The sequence below is a fragment of the Rhinolophus sinicus genome, chromosome 13 (assembly GCF_057876585.1).
Source record: "Rhinolophus sinicus isolate RSI-liver-muscle chromosome 13, RSI-T2T, whole genome shotgun sequence".
Classification (NCBI taxonomy): domain Eukaryota; kingdom Metazoa; phylum Chordata; class Mammalia; order Chiroptera; family Rhinolophidae; genus Rhinolophus; species Rhinolophus sinicus.
Window position 1 is genome coordinate 12583391 of NC_142513.1, and position 18926 is coordinate 12602316.

Sequence of the window (18926 nt, forward strand, 5' to 3'; positions counted from 1 at the left end):
CAGTAAACAGATCTGTATTGTTATCATAATCAGTATCTAAGGCAGTATCTAAGGCAGACTGTAAAAGTGGCCACAATTGTTTCTTCCTGGTACCCTTGCTCGTTAGTACTGCCCGCCCACAATGACTCTGGGCCTGGCCATGTGACCTGGTTTGGCTGTTGAGACAACAGCAAATACACTGCAAGTACTTGTGCATCCTACTACCAGGTAAAGGAACCTGGGTGAGCCTGTGTGATGGTGAAATACCAGGTGGAGAGAGGCCCTAGTCAACACCTTGTCTTAGCTGAGGCCTTCATAGATCAGCGGCCCCAGCTACTACTGCACCAAGCTGACTGCTAAGAGTGGAGCTGGTTGTGAGCGGGAGCAGCAAAAACTAACTGACACAGTGTCTGGCTGTCTCTCTTTCCCTCACTCACGCACCCCACTCTATCAATAAAAAGAGTTCCATTCTTTGGGACCTCAAGTTCAAATTCAACTGACATTTACGGAATACCTTCTAAGTTTCCGGCTTTTTACCAGGTGCTTTCACGTAATGTTCTCATCCAAATGTCATGACCACCATGTAACTAAGTCGGAGGGAAGAGACCTTGCACTTACTAGGCACTTACCAAGGGCTAGACAATGTCCGATTTCACTTCAGCCTCAAATCTTTCGAGGTATATATTATTATTTCTACCTTACAAGGGAGAATTGTGCCTAATATTTCATAGTTACCATCAAGGATAGACTATGAACCCTCATGATCAGGTTTTAAGTCTGAGGGGCTGCATCTCATATTGCAAATTCTCTAACATCAAAATGAAAATTCTTGACATGTCAGAACTGCCATAAAGTTGAGTGCGGAAAGAGTGGGGCAGGGGGCAGGGAATGGAATTTTCCCAGTAACCTTATCTTTGAACTTTTCTTTCAGCACTTTTCAGCTAGATGATCAAGTGTGCTGGACAACAGCCTGTCGGTACTGAAAGCAGAAGAGAATCATTCCAAGCTGATTAAAGCCAGTGCCATCCCTGGGGCTTCGGCTGGCTGGTGGAGTTTTTGTTCCAGTGTGAGCTAGGGTAGTTTTTCAGGTGGATCCCAGGAAATGAAGACGTTCAGTTGAATGATAATACCAGAAACCTGAAGCCATAGGGAGAATGGAACTGAGCAGAAAAGTCAAACTTTGAAAACAGCCACATCTTGCTGTGATTCTTTTATCTGATGTAGAAAATGCATGAATTCCTATACTGGGACTGGCCCGTTTTATTTTGTAAGCAGCACCTGGCAAGCTAAATGGACACTCTGTCCAAGCCCACAGACAAAGGGGTGAATTCATAAGCAACTGTAGACGATATTTATTTTTCTTTGAAAAAATGCTATGTAAAAGCAAAAGGCCCCAAATGTCTATCAACTAATGAATGGATAAATAAAATGTGGCATATCCACACAGTGGAATATTATTCAGCAATAAAATGGAATGAAACAGTGATACATGATACAGCGTGGATGAACCTCAATCAATATTACGCTAAATGAAGGAAGCCAGTCAGGAAAAAACACATATTCTATGACTCTATTTATATCAAATGTTCAGAATAAACAAATCTGTGGACAGAAAGATTAGTGGTTTCCCAGGGCTGGGGGTGGGAGTGAGTGGGTGCGATAGCAAATGACTGCTAATGGATACAGCGTTTCTTTTTGGGGTGATGAAAGTGTTCCAAAACTAGGTTGTAAACAAAATAGGGTGTGTATCCATACAATGGAATATTATTCAGTCATATAAAGGAATAATGTACTGATATATGCTACGAAACGGATAAAATTTGAAAACATTAAAAAAAGCCAGTAAAAAAAGCCAGACCCAAAGGTCATATTTTGTATGATTCCATTTCTATAAAATGCCCAGAATAGGCAAATCCCAAGAGACAGAAAGCAGATTAATAGTTGCTTGGGGACAAGGGGAATGGGGAATGAGAGGTGACTGCTAACAGGATTGTGGTTTCTTTTGGGGGGTAATGAAAATGTCTGGAATTTGATAGTGGTTATGGTTGCATAACCTTGTTGATACACTAAAAAAAAAACACCACCCCAAAAACCCAGAATTATAACATTAAAATGGTGAATTTTATGATATGTGAATAATATCTCAATTTAAAAATTATAAATTTTTTACAACTAGACTATGGTGATGGCTGCACAATCCTGTAAGTAAACTAAAAACCACTGAATTGCACACTTTAATGAGTGAATTATACGGTATGTAAATTATATATCAATAATTCAATTAAAACAAAACAAAACAGCAGGACTCTTTCCTCTACTACTTACTCTTATTTCTGGATTCGTATAAGCTACAACACTATGCTAAGGATGTCATAACTGGGAAGGAGCTTGAACAAAGTCTGAAGCCCATCTTTTCTTTTGGAAGGACCATCTACTAGACATTAAACTTTATGCCCTTTCATTTGAAACATTCCTTTTTAAGATTGTCACTAAGTAAACCTTAATTTCTACAATAACTCTTTTCTCCCTTAATAGTAATTAATTCTGTTTAAACTGGAGAACTGGGCAGAGTCTGCATTTTCTTCTTGGTTTCACACATGAATATTTGCAAGAAAAAAAACTTGAGTAATCCTGCAAAACTTTTTTTCCTTCCTTGGAATAATATGCCTTATCATATAGGGTTGCTTGTTTTGTTTTTCAATCTACCATTTATTGTGTGTGTGTGGTTTTTGGTTTTGTTTTTCTTGCTGGGCACCTACATGTATGAACTCATTTAATTACACAGTTATTATTCAAGTTGCTGTGTGTGGCCATAAATATTCCTTTGAATGTGCTTTAAAACCACTCAGAATTACTGGAATTGTAAGTTTTAAGATTCCCTAGAGCCCAACTTAAATAACTCAGCCAGTTAACCAGTTTTGGTCATTGCCTCTAGGTGAATTGACTTGACTTCTGGCAACGGTGCTCTTGTTCTTTAAGTCTAGTGAGCTGCCATAAGTGTATTCAAAGAGATCTAAATCCAAATTTCAAAGGATTACTAAGTAGAGGAATAGAGGGAGCACATCTAAAATGATACAAAAGGTGTACAGGTGAGAATGAGCCATACCTTTGTTATTGCAACAATTTCCTAACCGGTCTCACCTTTTCTTGTCTTTTCAAACAACATCCAACGTGTCTTATCATCCAACGTGACTCTCCTAAAAAAACCACTTTGTTGTATCACTTTTCTGATCAAAGTGTCTCTATACTACACTATCCCCAAAAGAATCAAGTTCAAACTCCTTACTTTGGCATTCAACGTTCTCCAATATCCAGTCAACACCCACGTCAGCCAAACTGAATATTCTTTTTTTCTTTTCTTTTTTTCTGACATTGCTCTTGCCTGGAAAATGCACCCCTAGACTTTCTGTATGTCTAAGTCTTTGCTTTTCTTCTTACAAATCCTTCAACACTTTTCTATACTGCTTACCCAGCATTTGGCCAGGCATTATATTACCTTCATATGTAGATGTCCTATAGCCTTGACGAACTTGGGTCATCATCAAATACCACTACCCAAAGCACCCAGGTGATGCTCCATACATATAAGGAATTAGAAAAGACAGTTATAGTAAAGCAGGCACTCCATAAATATTAGATAATGGTAATTACCACTGTTACCTTCCCCTTTTAACCTATAAATTCCTAGTCAGCAGCAAATGTCTCAGTTGGTTTTTGTACACTACACCGTCATGACATATAGTGACTACCTAATAAGTACTTCTTGGTTGGTATTACATAATTATTTTTAACAAATACTGATTCCAAGTGATATGTTAGAACAAAATAAGACAATCATTTACTTTCTCTTTATAGATCCATTCAAATTTATCAAAATGCATCTCCATTTTTTTGCTCAACAAGAAAGAGTAAGCAGGTCAAAATAGCTTAGAGCACCAGAGAAATATATTCCCCGAACTGATCAAAACTGATTCATCTGCCTCTTAGGCATAAGAGCCAAAGTACATCTTTTGGGGCTCATTTTCTTTTGCTTTTCATTACTTTCATACTACTGCCCTCTCTTGGAAAATATATTTTCCCCATTGCTACTGTTGGCTCTCCTTTTAATGACTGAACTATGATGGCACATCTTATCTTCTCAAAAATATAGGTCTTAAGCCCTTCACCCAAGTTACACTGAGATCTGGTACTTTCATATCCTAACATGTGGTCTGGCAGGGTGTTTTGAATGAATTTTCAGGCACCAAGAGTCTGTGCTTTTTGGCTCATCCCAAAAGAATCAAGAATGTTAATGGTTTCCAAAGATAAAAGTGGGCCCAACATCTGGACACAATTAGAAAAACTGCATAAACAATTAGGATTTAGTCTCCACTCTGGCATGATGGCCTTGAATTATTTGTGCAACTGTGAGAAAAGTCTAAGGACTAGGCCGTCTGCTCTTCTATTGTAAATCTCACCCAAGAGGGAGCTTCTGATAAATACCCCGTGAACCACAGCGATCATCTTTCAGGGATAGAAAAAATTCCAGTCAGTAATATGTTCCACAGTGTTAAGATAAGAGGTTGAAACTCTACAAAGGAAGGCTCATGTGGATCCAAAGTCCAGCCTTCTTTAAAATCGGCCATCTTGTATTTTGAGCTATTTAACAGAGTTTCAAAACATCTATCATCTTATTTCCAAGGAATGTGAAACACACACACACACACACACACACACACACACACACGCACACACAAGATCTCTCTCTCCCCAGCACATTTTAAAATACATAACTGAAACTGACAAGTGACCTTCCTTTAGACCAACCATTTTCCTGCCAGTGCTCCGACATAGAGGTGACACTTACAAAACACCATTAGTACCAAGAGTAAGAAGTAAAAGCCTAGCTAGCAAGAGAAAAGAAATCAAGATTCAGAAAAATAGCTCTGGTTCAAGGAAATTCTGGGTCCAATTAAAAAAAGCCACTGTCCAGATTAAAAGACTCATATAATTATTCTGCTGCCTACCATTTTTGAGCATTTATATGGTAAGTATTTAACATACATTATCTCCTATCATCTTAATCCTACAAAGTAGAAACTTTTATGCCCCGTTTTTTTCAGACTAAGAAACTGAACCTCAAAAGGAAATAGCTTGCCCAAGGTGACTCAGTCCATAAGACTCTGAGCCAAGTTTCAAACCAAAGACTCTGATTCCAAAAATTACTGTTCTTCCCACTATTCCTTTTTCTTTCCCTCGCTCTTATCCAGAGATATGATTCTAACAAATCCGAATGTTTTAAGTTTTAGCTTTGGTATGTATAACTACACTAATGCTATCTGAAACTCTCGTATGAAGCTGATTCTGAGTGGCATGGGTACATGAACACTTAATATTCTCTCATGATAGTTTTAAACATCTTGGGGATCAGAAAATGAACAGTAAGGCTATTGTGGTGAAAGAAGTGTTAAAATACCTGCAGCACTTTATGTCCTATTTACTGTCCTTGCAAATGCTATCATCTGAGTCAGAGAGAATGAGACAGATAACACACAAGGGAGGCAATGTTATAACAGTCCCTTTCAAACAACTGCAGGTGGAAAGAAAATAGGCTGCGAGTCAAGAATTTCCATCTTCTGCAGCTCTGAAATTAGTATCTGATGTGTGGTGGTGAAATAAAAACATTTCAGCAAGAGCCTGGACTTTGGTTTTAACATGAGGAAACTCACAGCAACAATAGATGTTTTCATGAGACTGAGTACTTTCTGGTGAGCTATAAATACATAATGTTTTTACCACATAATACAATCACAATAATTTACCTAAAACATGCTGCTGCGTTGCCCTAACTTAACTATGCCACTATGCTTTAAAATTCTATTTCAAAGAGATTCATGCAGCTACTGCTCTAGAAAAAAATTAGAAATTTATGAATGGAGTGCAAGTATTAAAGAGAAACCATCCACTCGTTCCCTTTAATTAATCGTTCACTGAGTCTAATTTGAAAGGCTTGAGTCAGTGGGAACAACCTTTCAATTTAGTAATCCAAGTTCTGCTTCCCCTTAATAAGCCTGGAGACAAGGAGAGGGAACCTGGCTGCTATGCGTCTCTTGGGAATGCGGCACAGACAAGTAAGCCAGGACATCCTAGCCAATGAGCCTTGGGAGGGAGAAATGCTCCATGTCAAATCTTTAGTAGCAGCGGTACATATTATTCTAAGTGGCCATCCTTTGGCCTGTCATCTCCTCATCTGAGGCAAAAGCATTTAACTGCTAACCTACAAATTTAGGGAATCTCAGTTGCTCCAAGATGTGTTATCGCTGCCTCTGAAAAAAAATAATCTTTTTTTTTTGCTTTCAAATAGATTTTAAAATTGTATTAAAGTACGATAATATGTACTTTATTTACCCAAACATTTTAAAATGTTTTGAAAGCTTAAATTCTTTCTATACTTCTAGTATAAAACTAGAAGTTCTCATGTTAGCTCCTAAATATTAACTCCTTGTTAGATAATGATCAAGTAAAACACAGAAGAAATTCTCTTCCTTTAAAAAAGGGTATTTGCTTGAGAATGGAATGGTGAAAGCATTTTTCTGTATATTAAGTCACACCAAAAAAGCCCACATATAATTTAATATAAAATGCACAGAAGACAATATCTACAAAATTGTCTTATTTTCACAACACCACTAATGGTTTTCAGTGCCCAATATATCACTTTGAATCACATCTACCAACAATTAACATTTTCCTAAACCTCAGTGATAGGCTTGATTTTCTGAAGCACACGTTTCTATCAATATTAATGACAGAAATAATACCGAAATCAGTTAGTAAAAACCAACAACCTCAAGATATCATTTTCCTAGGAAACTCTTTCAACTTATGAACCATCCCAAATTAGCCTCTTGAGGCTTAGTTCTAAAAACTGAAAATCATAGATTAACAATCATTTAATGTATTATGTTGACATAATTCCACATGTACAAAAAACCAGCAGTGTTATAATGACTACCCTTCACCCAGATTCCTCAAATGTTAGCATTTTACTACATTTACTTTATCCTTCAATCAACCAGGCTAACTGGCTGTAAAAGTTTGTCTGTTTATCATCACACTTGTGAGCCTTGATAACACAAAATACCAATATCACAAACAATACTACTGACGTGCTAGGACACAAATGTCTCAAGAAAATACCAAAGAACTCATATCACATAGACCATGTTCTTTAACCACAATTCTCTGAAATTGAAAATTAAAAATAAGAAGTTTTTAAAATTCATACGTTTGGTGTTTTTTTTAAAAAGCACTTCTGAATAATTCATGGGTTGAAAAAGAAATACGTAAAAAGAACAAAGCATATATGTATAATGTTTATATACGAAGCTTATGGGATGAAGCTAAAACAGAACTTAGAGGAAATATTACAATATTAACTGAATATATCAGTAAGCAAGAAAATTAAATATCTAAGTGTTCAACTCAAAAAAACATAAATTTAACAACAACTTTAATTTAAAAATTAAATCTCTTAAATTAGAAATAGATAAGAGCATCTTAAACCTGACACTGGGTATCTATACCAAATCCTGCTGCAAAATCAGACTTACTGATAGTGAAACATTAGAAGAATTTTCTTTAAGGTGAGGAATAAGACAAGACTGTCCACTATCACCTCTATTATTCAACACCGTCTTGGAGGTCTTAGTAAGACAGAAAAATATGTCAGGATAAAGATCAAAAGGAAAACAATTAAGATTATAATTCACAGACAATAAGACTGTCTTTATTTAAAAAAAAAATCCAGAAAACCTATTACAACAAATAAAACAATCCATAAAAATCAATTTAACAAAAAGATCTAAAACATCTTTGTGGATAACATTGTAATTATCTGAGGATTGAAAAAATGAGCCAAACAGATGGAAAGATAAACCATGTTCACGAACAGGAAGAATTGACATCATAAAGATGGCAATTCTAACAAATGTACATATGCGATGCAATTCAGTGAAAAAATCCCAGTGGTGTTTTACAAAATTTGATACACTGATGGTAAATTTTATATGGAAGAATGATAAATTTCAAGTAGTAATTTGTGTTGAAAGAAAAGATGGGAAAGGGGAATTTATTTTAGATAGATGGTCTATGAAGGCCTAAAGATAACAGAACCAAAGACCTGAATGAAGAAAGCAAGTCTTTCAGATGGAGAAAGTAAAATTAGATGACTACACCTCATATTGTAAACCAAAACAAATTTCTGATATATTAAAGAAAGTCCTACGTGTAAAGAGTAAAACTTTAAAACTTTTAGGGAAAAAATAGGAGACTATTTTTCAGGTATCTGGGTAGCAAAGAATTTCTTAAAGAAGACACAAAAAGCATACTGTATAAGAAAACTCAGATAAATGTGACTTCATGAAAATGAAAGTTACTTTTTAAGAAAAGACCCTACAAAATTAAAAGTACAAGTCATAAGCTGGGAGAAAATATTTACAATGCTTATAACTGACAAAAAATTTGTACCCCATATATAAATAACTACTGCAAATCAGTAACAAAAAGACAAAAAGGAAGGAAAAAAAGGAAAAAGGGAGAGCCTATTCCCAGAGAAAGCACTGCACGCTGGTGTAGTCAACATGTAAATGAATTAGACGAAAACCAAAAAGGCTAGGCAAGAAAAGCTATAAGTTGTCAGTATTAATATTTATTTTGATATATAAAATAACTTTTCCCAAGTCAGTTCTGCACAAGAATTTTAAGTTTTATTCAAAAAATTTATTCAGTTACTTGGTTAGGGTAATTTTAGGTGATTACCATTTCAAAACTACATGCATGGTACAGAAAGAGACCATCAGTTCTGATTAAGGTCGACTGAGATCTGGGAAGAGGGAGGAAAAGATTAAACTATTTTGAGACGTTTTGGCTGACCAGTCTTATTTGAACTTTGCCAAGTATGAGGTAGCCAATCTCCTACCTAAATAAAATAAAGACATTGCTCTAGAGTTGCTGTGGTTTCTCAAAATACGTTTTCAAATAAATACATAATGGTCTTGATCTAGAAGGAAGCCTACCATAGAAAGGGGATTTGTGAGCACAAATGGGAACACAATTTTAACTCATAACCTATTACAGAGCTCCCTCTGCTGGCCAGAGGGAGTACAATGCTCCTAACCCTGGCATAGAACCTCTCATGTCACTTCAGGAATATGCCCTTCTGTTCTTGGGGGCAAAGTTCTTTCACAGCCTTATCGCCTCGTCCCCCAACCCCCACCCCCTAAAAAAAAACCACCCACTTATGAGGACAACTAGAAGAAGTCTTCCCAAATCCCTGAAGTAGTATTTTATCCAGACATGGGTTTTCAAAGTACTGTGGGCCATCATTTAACTCTGTCGTTCTTACAGGTGTTCTGGAGGTGTCTTATAAAGCAATCAAATCTCACCCCATTCTAATCCCCTCCCTCCAGCTGCAATCTGATTCCTCACTGTAGATTCAGATATATACAACCAAAACATCCGCCCTCAGCTGTAATGTCATCAGCCTATCAACAGAGGCAGGCCCCCTTGCTTCTGGAAATCCTGGGAAAACATATAGACCAGGCAGTTATTCAAACAAGCGGCAAGGAGAGGTATATTACTGCAGACTGAGGCTTGCCAACACATGACCTGTAAGCCTTAGTCCTGTTCCCCAACAACTTAATAAAGGGGCTCTGCTGAGCAGTATAATTCAAAGAGCATGAGCTTTGAAATCAGACATATCTGGCATCAAGTCTTGGCTCTTCTATTACTCACTACGTAATCATAAGCAAGAAACTTAACCTCTGTGCAAATCAGTTTCTGCTGCTGTAAAATGGGGGGGTGGCTATATTTATCACACAGCATGGTTGTACTGATTAAGATATGTGAAATGCTTATAAAGGATTAAGCACACTGCCTGCTATATATTAAGTGCCTCATCATTAATGATTATTGACAATTATAATGTCTATCTTCCTGAGTATAAAGAAATAATTTAACATCATAAATAATTGTTTCTAAAAACAAAAAGGTATCTCTGGAATCTCATCAGAAGCTGGCACCGGTTTTACCATGAATTTTGTTAAGTTTTATATCATGGATCTAATCCCCGTTAATGTAAGGGTTGGCTTCCAAAACGAATCAGTTCAGAAAAGTGAAAGGACTCCATAGACTCTGGAGTTCTTTCAATTCCCAGCTCTACCACTTTCTAGCCATGTGACCATGAGCAAATAGCAACCTCTCTGAACCTGTTCCCTTAGAGAGAAAGTATAGAAATATTACCGCTGTAGACAGCTCAAGATAATTGAATGAACTGAAGCAGTAGAGGCTGCTGTTCTAAACACATAGAAATTCAAGACTTAAAAAAAAAAAATACAATAACCCCAAAACATTGAAGTGTGCAAAACCAGGACAGGAAAGTCTGGAGATGGCAAAAGAAAGAAAGGAACCTATAGCACTGGCCCACTGGAAAAACTAAACCATAGACTGGTTTAAAGGCTGAAGTGGGAACTTCAGAAAGGAATTGGGATAAAGACAGGAGGCAAGGCACATCTATAAAGGGAGAGCTAGAACTCAATTCCCAGCATAAGATAGGAGCTGCAACTCTACCCACAAGCTCAAGAACATGGCTTACGAATGTTTCTGCCCACGTAAGGGATGAAAGAATCAACTTCTAGAAATATAATTCCCTTGGCTGGGAAACACACTGGGGAAATGAGAAATAATCTAAAGACTACTCTGGAGAGAACTACCCCTTAGGGCCCCAATAATGATGCCTATACAACCCAAAGAACACAACTGGTCTCAAAAGTAGATGCTTCCTATTGAAGATAAGCTCATAAACAAAAATTACAAAGCCTATGAAAAAATCTAACAGCATGAGAAATAGACGCAATAAACAGAAGATTTGACCCATGGAACTCAAGACTATAGATTAATTTTAAAAGATAACTTAAAATAAAGACATTTATAATGTTCAAAGAGATAAATGAATAAAATTTGTAACTTGTAAAATAAGAATAGATAGCTGCCATTAACCCTTGTGGAATGTAAAATGGTCGTCCAAACCTTTTGGAGGACAATATAGCAATTTATACACATTAAATTATTCAAATGGTTCTGGAAATTTTTCCTAGGGAATACTAAAAAGAAGGAACAGTTTATACGTAAGATGTTCCTGCCGAGTTATTTATAATAGTGAAAAATTAGAAGCAACTAAAATGCCCGGCAACGGGTAAAGATTAAATAACACCGTTAACTGTGATAAATATTAAAAAGAACTATGCAGCAACAGGAAAAATGCACATGCCTATAAGTGGAAAATAATCAGAAAACAGAGTACCTAGACAGATCGTTACTGTATATGAACTATACCGGCATATGGCCAAAACAAGAGCTCTTTGTTGGAGTGAGGTGAATTACTTTCTTTTTTTATAGTGCATTAATATTGCTATAATACTGTTCGTATAATAATTTTTAATACAGTAAATGAATATAGAGGCAAATGAAATGTCTAACTTTTCTAAGGTAAGAAGTTTTTAAAAATATTTCTAAAATATAGTCAGTTATCAAAAAGTGTATAAAAAAGTTCAGAAAAGTTTTTGACCCAGATGTCCTAAACATAAATTATGAATGCAAATCTTCTCATTTTCATGTTAAAGGTTCTTTAAACATAGAAACTAAAGTTACATTCTATGAAACTAATGCAAAGGACTACAGTGGTATGCATCCTTTCTTGTTAAGGTTATAAAGGGTAACAGATATAATTTTAATTTTCAAGGGTTGAACATTTCATACAAGTTCAAAGAAGACACTAGAGGAAAGTCTACTTATTTTCACAAATTTTAACTTCTAAAATCTTCGATTCTGTATTAGTCATGAGTTATATGATTTTTATAAATGTGTGGACTATAAGAGCTGTGAGGGACAAGGAAAATAGATAAATTCAATAATTCTTTTACTGATTAGGGCACTGAGGACCATACAAGGAAAATGAATTATCTAACACAACACAGATAGTACCTGAGCCAGACTTAGTCAAATAGACTTTAGCTTTAAGTGTTTAAAAATCAATTCTGAAGCAACAAAATGATGTCTGAGATGTGCTTTAATTCAGCTTGTTATTTTCTTGGGCGGGTCTGAAATATGATGGGCAGTGAATTAATCATTTTTGAAACCAGGTGATAGGTCTGTTGAGGTCATAATATTATTCTATGAAATTGTGTATATGTTTTAATTTTCCATAATGGAAAGTTTAAGTAACTCCTAAAACAATAAGGAGTAAAGATCTCAAAATAAGTGGCAAATCTGTCAAACTTATAACCCAAACACTGAATTATAAGACCTGCAGCAGATTGTTCATGAACTGAGTATATTTAACGTCACTCATCTGTGACTATTGAGGCTTTTAAATGGTTTTTTTCATCATGACTATAATAAAAGATGCATGTTTCTCATTAGACATACTAAATCTATCCAAGCTCAGAAACTGAACAAACAACCCACTGAATTAATTAGCACTTGAAATATGAAATTTACATTTGGCTAAAAATTAATTCTTTAAAAAAAGGCAGATTTTCCGTAACACGTCGCGCACAACACATGTTAACAGGTCAGCCTAGTTATATTACATGGTGATTATAATCATCTGCATAATTAAAGCTCTTAAAACAAGTAGACGATAAGGCGCTCAGAGTCCAAGAAAAGAACTAGAAGTCAGCAGCTCATTACTGCAAAACAAACCTTCCTAACAAATCACACTGGCTACTTAAAAAAAAGAAAAGGAAAAGAAAGAAAAACTAAAGACAGATGAGCCTTGAGACAAAAAAACAAAACAAAACCCAAAAACAGAAAAAACCTTTCCCTTTAAAAACAAAGTGTTGATTATAAACACACAGACCTGCAAGGTGAAAATGAGAGGGGACTGCCTATGAACCATATTCCAGCCACAACAAACCAGCTGCAGTTCCCCTGAACCCATCCGCCTTTCTCTTGCCTCTAGGAATTTGTGACACTGCTCCCTGTGCTGGAACATCTCTACCCACCATACTTACTGCCAACTTTCCTTCTTCTTGCCTCCAGGAATTTTTCAGTAATCCCCAGTCTAAGTTAAATACCCTCCCACTCTGCTTCGACAACACCCTAGATTACCTTTACTTCATACACTGAAGTGTAACCAATGGTCTGTCCCCCACACTAGACAACAAGTTCTTTCAGGGCAAGGGCTGTTTCTTCATTCCCTGCGGTATTCTCAGCATCTACCAAAGTACCTGGGATACAGTAGGCACTGAAGAAAATGTATTAAGTGAATTAATCAATCACAAAGCAGAGGGTCTAGAGCAGGGGTTAGAGAAGTTTTTCTGTCTGTAAAGGACAGGACAGCAAACATGTCAGGCTTTGGGATCCACTGGTCTCACGCACAACTACTCAACTCTACACAAAAGCAGTCATAGACAATACGTAAATGAATAGATGTGGCTATGTTCCAATACAACTTTATTGCCAAAACCAAGCAGTGGGCCAGATTTGGGCTGTGGATCATAGAGACTTAATGCTTTAAACCTATATAAAGTTTAGACTAAATTGTATTTATACAACTCAATTATTATCATTTTGTATTCCCAAATTCCTCTCTGTGAGGGGGTCTGTAATGCACAGAGTAAGGGGAGTGAAAACAAGAAGGGAGGAAATGGGAAGAGAGGGGAGGGAAAGAGAGGGGAGGGGAGGGGACAGCACTCTATGATGGGGGCTGAGCACAGTGTTGGGCCTGTCACAGCCGAAAAAAAGATCAGCAGGATGAGAAAAGCAGCAGAGATGGGTTTAAACCAGAAGGGATTTGCTAGGACTTTTAAATTTGTACAGTTTTCCTTAGATCGACTGAGTATTGGCAACGCTGGGTTAGACACAGAGTATCATGAACATAGACTGAAGAGTTGGACAGTCAATAGCTCAGCATTTCATTACACTTTGAATTATGCGTCAAAACAATGTATGTGCTTACCTCCACAAACCAAGGAAAAGAAGGAAAAAACAACTGTCACTGAGAGAATGGCCACTCAGGTTCAAACGCGAGTCCCTTCTCATGGCTGATGCTTTCTTGCCTCTGATTCCACATACCAGCTTTCCCCACCCCCAACCCCACCCCCGCCACAGCCTTCCAGTGTTTTCGCTGTTTTGGTTGTGGCGATAGAAGCCTGAGCCTACGCTGACCATGGGGACCTGCTTTCTCTGGAATGTGTATGGTTGGTTTGAGAAGTTCACAGATTTAATCAGAGCCTTACTTTTCATAGTGCCTTCCTCTTCCTCATCCTCTGCATTGATCACCATGGTGCCCAGCTGTGACGCCAAGGTGTCATCGTGCTCAATCATAGTATTGGCTCCATCGCTCATGGTACTGGCGACTCGGATGGTGCCCATCTCATCACCGGCTGCTCGAACCATCGTGCCAGAATCCATTTCATCCTCCTCCTGTCAAAGGACAAAAATCTCAAACTGGGGCGAACTTGATCAAAAGTGACTTTTCTGAATTACTATTACTCATCTCGGAGCGAATATATCTGGGTGTGACACTTAGTTCTCAACCCACCTTGTAGAAAGAACTGAGCACTCTTATTTAACCAAAGAAGATCATAAATGTACCCAGGTGAGAGCAGCCTATCGCACCCTACCGGAACCTCTCCCTCTCCCCTTCCTCCTCCTTCTTAGAGTTTTTGCAACATAGATCTAAGGAGCTGAGGTCACACCCTTGGAATCTCAGGGTTGTGAGGGTATCTTCAGCGAAAAATCTACACATTGCGTATAGATCCTAGATTCCCCAAAAAGACATGGAAAAAACCCAAGTCTCGGACCTGAGCATTCTCTTTCCCGAATAAAAAGTTAAATTGAATAAAAGATATGGAGGCAAAAGAATTAAAACCTGGAAGTGTCTTAGGAAGCACTGTGAGAAGAGCAAGCACAGGTGCACTAAGCCGCTAGCAAGCCTGGGTCCAGCACAGGACATAGCCATGCCAGAAGATTCTCCAGCTCCAGGCTGATCCAACTTCTCTTGCTCGTCTTACCTGGCTTGGCAATCATAAAATAATCGCATTAATGCCTGAGGCCCCAAGCCAGGCCTGCCACTCACTGAGTTTTCTTCATCGTCCTGGTCCATCTCCCGCTGCTGGGCTTCCTGGCGTTTCAGTTTCACATCCATGGCTTCGTTAATTAAGTCCCGCAGTATGGACACTCCTTTGGCACTCTTGACAAATGGGTGCTTAAACAAGAAAGTGGAAAACACTGGGGATGGTGTATATGGCACTCCCGCTCAAACAGTACCTGGCACACAGCGGGAACTGGGTAATATCTGTTTAATCAGTGAATCTAAACATTCCCTTTATGCTTTGGACAATAGGAAAACCACATTCACTTTATAACCGACAAGATGAACATTCTTTTTTTTTTTTTTTAATTTATCGGAGTCACAATGGAATAGCAAAATTACATAGGTTTCAAGTGTACAATTTTATAATACATCATCTATATCTCACACTGTGTGCTCAACACCCAGAGTCAGTTCTCCTTCCATCACCATACATTTGACCCCCTTTACCATCTTCTACCACCCCCCTCCCCCTTTACCCTCTGGTAAGCACTAAACTGTTGTCTGTGTCTACATGAGTTTTTGTTTGTTTATCTTGTTTCTTTCTTGCTTTCAGTTTTATATCCCACATACGAGTGAAGTCATACAGTTCTCCACTTTTTCTGTCTGACTTATTAGCAGATACACATTCTTTTTCAGCCTGGCTGGAATGTCTCCTCCATTTCTCTCTGCTAAATCTAGAGATTCTCAACAGGGTGGCATCACCCCCTAGAGCAGGGCTGTCCAAACTTTTTTCAACGGTTTTCACCAAGGGCCATATGCAGTAAAATACACAAACAGCCGGGCCACTCACTTGAGATGAAGTACGTATTGCCTCACCTGGTTTATTTAAGTAAACTAAATATATTTTTGGAATTTGCTGCGGGCCAGTTAACAATGGACCGCGGGCCGCAGTTTGGACACCCCTGCCCTAGAGGAAGTATTGTACCGTTGGGAGCTGGCAGTGGTTACAATGGTTGAAGAACACAAACAGCACAGGGCGCGAGGCAGGGATGCTACAATCCTGCAAAGTGTGGGACACTCCCGCACAAAAATGAACCAGGCACTTTCTGCACATCTTTCAAATGTCTCAGAGGTCATGTACACGTTCATAAATAATACCGAAAATCTGTTCAAGAGAAGCAAAAAGTCTAGTCATTTGGGAGGTGATTTTGGAGTGGGGGCTTAAATGGAATAAAGACACCGTTTAGAAATCCCTGAATGATTTACTTGTCCTGCTTATTCTTTCTAGTCAATGTACGTTAGCATTTCCCACTACATATTTAGGTCAAATGATGTTAGTGCAAAAGTGTAGTTCCTGCAGAAATACTAAAACCGGTCACAAACACGTAACAGATGGAGGCCCAACTACTATTCAATCAGCAAAGGCACCTCAAACACAGGGGCATTGCTGAATTTCATTTCTAAAATCGGCTTCAGGTTTTTGATAGTAATACCATCTTACATTTCTGTTGCTTGTATTTGTGGCATAACTGTAAGAAATCTATGCTGTGAAAGTTACATATGGAAATTCTTTCTGGGGGAGTTGCCTATTGTTTTCCAGCCTTATTCTGATATTGTCCCCAGTGTTTCTCTTTGCAATCCATCTCTATTCCCTACCAACCCCTCAAAAGACGAGGTCTCCAAAGTAAGTAATAGAGATTGAATGTATGCTTCAGCATGTGGTGGGGTCGCAAAAAGGAGGAGGTTATCTTTCCCATAAAACTTTATCGGTGCTCTAGGAAGGAAAAGCATTTGCCGCTATACTTAGAAATAAGACGCAGCTCATCTGCAAGAACATTGTATTTCCTTGTTCTCTCCACTGGGAAAAATCTTTAAGATCATTTCCCCCCTCTCATCAAATACAAATAAGTCTGGTCTGTTATTGCTTAACATTTGTTTCATGCGAGTGTCCACCATTCATTTTCCTGTATTTCATGAATGTGGAATGGTTTCTGTTCTTCTTATTGCATTATTGTCTTGTTCAATGATTTAACATTCTTTTCTATGTCTTTTCTACAATAGATTAGATTCAATTGATTACGATTTAATAGATTATGTCTTTTCTACAGCAGTTAGATTCAAACCTCCCGAGAAGGATGGAATGTCTTATATATTTTTACCATCTCTAAGTAGGTGCGTTAACAGCATTTTGTGGTCAGCGTGTGAATGAAACAGAAAAGAGGCAGCATCTCAGAGTGACTCATACCTGTAGGAGTTGGGTGGCTGTGGCTCTCTGCTCAGGGCTCTTTACAAGACACTGCTTCACAAAATCCATGAAGTTATCTGACCACAGTTCTGGCTTCCGGAATGTGGGAGGAGGGTTGGTAGGAATCATGAAGATTGCCTAGTTAAAAAAACAAACAAAAAAAAGATTTGGAAAAATAAAACCGATGCTCCAACAAAAATATAACTAGAAATACATATGAAGTTTGATAAAATGATTTTTCCTTTATCTACTGATAAGTCCATCCACATTCCAACAAAAGTCTAAGTATTCAAAGAAAGAAGTATACCAACTAGAGAACCTGATCTAGCTCTCTCTCTCTCTCTCTCTCTCTCTCTCCCCCCCCCCTTCCCTTTCCTCCTCCCTCTTTCGTATATATGCTTGTCCCCTGAACCTCACAATATTCATCAAGGTTGGGTTGTTTTTTTTGATTTTTTCTAACCACAGTACATTGCCTTTCAAAGTGAAAAGGCAAGAGCATCGATAGCCTAAAGATAACCTCAGCCCCAGTTTTCAAATTTCCCTCCTCCCTAAAGATTACTACCACCACTACAGGTGAGCAGTGATTGCAAGGAGATCATAAACCCAGAAGTCCCCCAAATCACAACGGGTTCATTCAAGCCAAGCCCATTCAACATACTTGAAAAAAAAACACTGGCTCACTACATTGTACTTAGTTAAAACAAACAAACAAACAAACAAACAAAAACAACTATTACTGAGTTTACAATAAAAGAAGAGCCATAGTTTTTTTAAGAAAACTCTTTGCAATAAGCAGCTTAAATTATATTTTTTAAATCTGAAAGCATAACCAGTAAATCCTCCTACCCTTCTTTACTTCTGCCCCCACCCCCAAAAGAAGGGAGCTTATCTTTGGGCACATGAATACTTTTCAAAAAACTGTTAAGTCTTTTAATAGTAGGAGAACTAACAGATCAGAGAAGAGAAGGAGCTGAGGTTGGGAGGCATGGGTAAGACTATAAACTCCCCGAGGAAGGCACAGTCGAGGTCTTATTACAGTGCTATGATGAGGAGTGCTGAAGGTGGGCAAAGCCTGGACACCCCTTAGGGTGTCAGCATTGAGGGAGTGTTGGTGGAGGGTGAACCTATGGGCCCTTAGCACTCCAGAAGTAGATGGAGGTTGCAGAGTACAGAACCTCCATCTGAAGGGAGTCTGTGGATCTACAAACCAGAACTTACACATTTAAATACCTATGAGGGCCAGGAGGGAAAAAGACAACAAATGACCCAGACTGGGTGTAAGTGACAGTGAGTCCAGTAAATTAGTTTGCTTTCCCCTTAATACTACTGTAAAAAAAACATTAGTGAAAACACTGGAGTAAGTGACAACTGGTACTTGGTGATCAGGGAATCGTGGAGACTGACGAAGTGGAAGAAAGCCCATGCCCTGTATAAAGGAGAACGCTACTCAGCTAAAAAAAAATACAGTGCACAAGTCAAAGCAAGCATTTCTGGGGGCATGTCCTGCCAGAAGGCTATCAACACACAGCCTCTGGAATGGAGAGGGGTAGATCACACTGGATTATGAGAGACTGCAACCAGTGGAAGTATATCATCTGGAGCCTAGACTGACACTTATCAATA

The 18926-nt window shown here is 38.0% G+C and overlaps 1 protein-coding gene across 3 annotated transcripts in view; it reads right to left on the reverse strand.

The window, feature by feature from the left end:
* Positions 1–18926, reverse strand: part of STK4 (serine/threonine kinase 4) — a 78330-nt gene that overhangs the window by 40294 nt on the left and 19110 nt on the right. For all 3 annotated transcript variants that reach the window (XR_012491118.2, XM_019749730.3, XM_088789105.1), the window contains 3 exons: positions 17304–17441; positions 15101–15229; positions 14259–14445 (listed from right to left, as the gene is read on the reverse strand). Coding sequence is in view for 2 of the 3 variants with exons in the window: in XM_019749730.3 (XP_019605289.1) it covers positions 14259–14445; positions 15101–15229; positions 17304–17441 (454 nt within the window). In the remaining variant the exon portion in view is untranslated. The remainder of the gene's footprint in view (positions 1–14258; positions 14446–15100; positions 15230–17303; positions 17442–18926) is intronic.